Source organism: Gavialis gangeticus, unplaced genomic scaffold (assembly GCF_001723915.1).
Source record: "Gavialis gangeticus isolate Ggan-Ray unplaced genomic scaffold, GavGan_comp1, whole genome shotgun sequence".
NCBI classification, from domain to species: domain Eukaryota; kingdom Metazoa; phylum Chordata; order Crocodylia; family Gavialidae; genus Gavialis; species Gavialis gangeticus.
The window spans coordinates 15,108,893-15,113,243 of record NW_017729004.1 but is presented as its reverse complement, the minus strand read 5'-3'; the positions used below and the strand labels follow the sequence as shown (position 1 = coordinate 15,113,243).

The window sequence follows — 4,351 nt, the reverse complement described above, 5'->3', positions numbered from 1 at the left end:
CAACCATGACCTCGCATTGTCGGCCCATGTTCATCTTGGAGTCAATAATGACTCCAAGATCTCTTTCCGCCTCCATGCTCTCAAGTAGGGAGTTCCCCATTGTGTAAGTGTGCTGCTGGTGTCAGTTTTTCCAACACCAAAATTTTACACCCAAAGTAGATAAATGTATAATGTACATTGGGTACCTTGATAAACAGAGAGAAGTAGTTAGCCGTGTTAGTCTGAAGTCAGGCACAAGGCATCTGATTAAATGATTTCAAGTTCATGAAAGCTTGTGCTCATATCTTATTTATTAATTATCTTATTTACTACAAGGTGCATATTATCTCCCCTGTTTCCTACCTAGATGTATACCATATATGCTCCATCTCAGCTAATTGTAGTAATGGTAACAGAAAAACCTCGGGTGAGAAGTTACTGAGGAGAGACAAGTTAGGACTTGATACAGATTAACAAGTAACTAGTGCTAAAAAATTACATATATATGAAGCCTGTGATACACAGATAGCTAACATGCAACAGCAAAGTCTCTTATTAACCATAGACAGGTATTCTCTAAATGTCACCACATATGCAGGCACAGCTTTATCAGAAAAAGAGCTAAACCTGTAGATGCACTTGAGATTAGGAAATTCTGAATGCCTGAACATCCAAATAAACAGGAAATAGTGGGATCACACACTGATGCATTTTGTAGGAGAAAAAAAAAGAGTCCTAAGGCAGCTTAGGGATTTTCATCTAAATTGTTAAGATCTTAAATGTCTTTTTATACGAAGCAGTGAATAACAAGTTAATGGCTAAACGGCCATGCTCTGAATTGCCCATGTATAGGAGTTGAATTGGGCTGCATATACATGTTCAAATGATCTGGAAGAACTCTCCCAGATTTGTTCTCCTGATAGAAAAATATACCAACACCCATGAGAAGACATTTGAATGCTGACCCCCCAAAAGAGCAAAGAGCTTGAAGTGCTGATGCTGTGCAGCATGCTCTGCAGCATGCTCTGCAGGCTCCCTCAGTCTGCCTGGTGACAGATAGCACCAGAGCACAAGGCAGCACTGACTGGCTGACCCAGACTTTTCAAAGCCAGCCCTGCAGCACAATGTGGGATTGTGAAGGGGATGTGTTCTGCTGCCTGCTTGGCTGGAACAGAAGAGTCCAATAAGTGACACTGCTTTGGGGGGCAGGGTGAGAAGAGGGAAAGAGTGGGGGAAAGCATCTTGGGATGCTGAAGGACTGTGCTGTGGCTTCTCTCAGAAGGGAAAGTTGTATAGAAGCACTTTCTGGAGTGTTTAACCCTGGGTTTTCCCTGGTTATTTCTCAGGAAGCAGCCATTTCTGCTCTGGGAAAAAAATATTGAACATCTGAATGCTCATAGTTTCTTCTGGGACAGCAGCAACTCTCCCAGAAGAAACTAAATGTCTGTTTGTGCCCTAGGATTCCCTGTCCTTACTCTACTGGACATCTAGGGTCCATTGTATGTATATTCCATCCACTGGAGGTGCTTTGTACCACTCACAGCAGCCCCTGTAGAGGATTAAAAAGCAACTTTGAGGATTACCATATGTAATTGGTCAAAGATGCCTTGGATAGATGGGTTGTGCCTGCACCAAGGGGGCTACCTGCACACATGGAGGCAAAAGACAGAATATACCTGTAGCATGAGACGCTCCAATCATTCTTCCTCGAATCAGCCCCTCACGTTTTTCATTTCTTACTAGCTTGGTGTTTTTTAGAAGGTTTTTCTGAATATATTCATCTAGGTCTTTTTTCAAATCAGCTGAAAAAGAAAATACACAATTATTAGAAGCAAGTTTTGCAACAGATTCTCTGCAGTTCCACTTTGAAAGCACATATACACACACAGAAAAGAAGCTTTCCTCTATATGTTAAAGGATACACTTCCACACCAAATCTATTTAACATCAAAAAACGGATCTTGTTCCAGGTACTACCCATAGCCTGAGCCCCTCTGCCTACACTTTTAGTTGTACAATCTTATTAACTATTTCTTTCCAAAAAATAACTTGGGAACTGACGAACTGCAGCATGTCCATCTCACTACTTACAATGCTGGCCATTACTGTCTCAGTATGACCATGTCCCAGCCATTCCCCCACCCCCCGCCACCAAGCTGTCTAGTCTCATCCAGGTCATCTTGCTTCCTACTTGGATTGTTAGGTCCTTGGGGGAGGGTTCATAATTTTGTTCTGCCTTCACACAGTGTTTAGCACAATGGGGTCCTGGTCAATGAACAGAGTCCAAAAGCGCTATAATAGGGATATTACTGCTGTTAAATAACAGTTGAGTATGGAGGAGAGGGAAGCTGCTTTTCTCTACAAGCCCTTTCCACTGTAGCAATCTTTTACTTGTAGGTAAAAGGGAACACACACTGTCCTACAGATGTGAGATTAAAATCAACAGTATTCCTTAAGGGAAAGGATATACATCACAGTAGAGTAAACACTAATATTTTCAAAGGGGAAAAACATCTTTTAATCAACTAAACAGGTCCAACTAATGAAAGCCTGGGTACAGCTTTTCCTCCACTTTTCAAGAAAAAAAGACTGAGGCTTAACATCAGATGTAGCCAATTAGTTGAGGACTCAGCTCACAGGTGGCCACCTTGCCAGACCTCCAGGAGGATCAAAGGCACTGCTTTTAAAGAGGAGCAGAGATCATTAATACCTAATAAGCAGTACACATAATACTAATCACTGTCACAAGTGCTGTCTCAGGTACTCTCTCTTTCATCCACTAGTAAAGCAGGCAGCAGGCTGCTGTCACCGAGAAGGGAAGGAATTGCTGAGGACCTACTACTAGAAAAACAGGAAACACTAAGCGGAGACATAAGACTGGTGCAAATAAATTAAACCATAAAAAAAACCAAAAAAAACCACTTAGGGTGTTACAAAGAAAGGGCCATGGGATATTTAGAAAAATTAGAGCAAATTTTGGAATAAATAGTAAGATGCTGAGCCCACTGTTTGCCAGCTATGCCCTCAAAGTTGTTGCTAATCCAATTAATAGGCTAATAGCATGAATAAGGAGGACAAAACTATGTATTTCCATAAAGGCACTACTTTATCATCAGAGATAGCAAAAAAGGAATTTCTGACACCAGCTTCAGAAGCTATGCAGTAATGCAAACATTTCAGAGACACCCATTATGCAGCTAGCCTAGCAAAACTGATTTTCCCCTAGTCAACAAATACCAAAAGCTACCTGAACAAGTCTATCCTCTTCTCTTATCCAGAATTCAGCTCAGTTTCTACTACAGTACTACCCACAAGCCCCAATCCACTACCAGGGTTTCACTGGACTAGGAGCGTAAAGGTAAATACTGAGACAGGACTCAAAGAGTACATAGTAAAACTCAGGCAAAATGGAAGGAGAAAGTACTATCCCTGGTTTACAGGGAGATAACAGAGGTGCAGAAAACTTAATTTGCCCAGTGTCACATTACAAATCTCTGGCAGGAACAGGACTGAAACCCTGGTCCAATACCTCAATCTCAAAGCCAGACACATGAAACTTTTTCAGTGCAAACCAGTGTAAACATTAGATTTTTTCAGTATCAATCCAGAAAAGGGATAATCCTTTGACTGCTGAAATTTTGCTCCATTTTCTAACTATCTTGGGCAGGTTTAAAATTAGGAAGTTTAACATGACCATATTAAGGAATTGGGATTAACCTGGCTTTGAAAATAGCAACCTATGAGTCTGAGGCTTAGTTAACATGGCATGATGTTCGTGTTAAACCAACAAGGTATTTAAAAGACATGGTTTTGAAGCAAGTTTCGTGCGGTATTTAAAGGCTGTGCAACTTGAAAGCAACAAGTTGTGCCAAGTACTTTGTGGCAGGGAATACATACTTCTTCTAAACCTCAGGAGGAGGAGGATGAAACAAGCATTTAAGCATTCTGCATGCTTGCTGGCAAGGGACAGTGTGTTTAATCCTAGCGCTCTCTCCCCTACTTTAATATTTGATCTGACCTAACAAAAGCAAATTAGTTTTGTACGAACAAAGGAAATTCTTTCTAAATTATGCATACCTAATTGGCCCAACACAGCAAATGAGGTCTTAACCCAGAAATCAGATGATGGGACAGCTAAGCATATATGACCAAAAAAAAGGACCTAATGAAAGAGATGCAGAAGGCTGTGAGAGTTTATACAGCAAGGGAATAGGAAGCTTGAACAATCTTGCTTGCCACTTCTGTTACACTGACCTACTTCTCAACTGGTGTTTAGCTTTTCAAACGCCAAAATGCTTCTAAGTTAGTGGCTTATTTTGATTTGCAGTGTGGTAAAGAAAGAGTTGGAGCACATGATCTTCAAACCACAGAC

The 4,351-nt window shown here is 41.0% G+C and overlaps 1 protein-coding gene across 6 annotated transcripts in view; it reads right to left on the bottom strand.

Annotated features, from left to right (window-relative positions):
- GALNT11 (polypeptide N-acetylgalactosaminyltransferase 11) overlaps window positions 1-4,351 on the bottom strand; it is a 106,057-nt gene that overhangs the window by 50,005 nt on the left and 51,701 nt on the right. For all 6 annotated transcript variants that reach the window (XM_019508129.1, XM_019508127.1, XM_019508128.1 and 3 more), the window contains exon 5: window positions 1,656-1,781. In XM_019508129.1, the coding sequence (XP_019363674.1) occupies window positions 1,656-1,781 (126 nt within the window). The remainder of the gene's footprint in view (window positions 1-1,655; window positions 1,782-4,351) is intronic.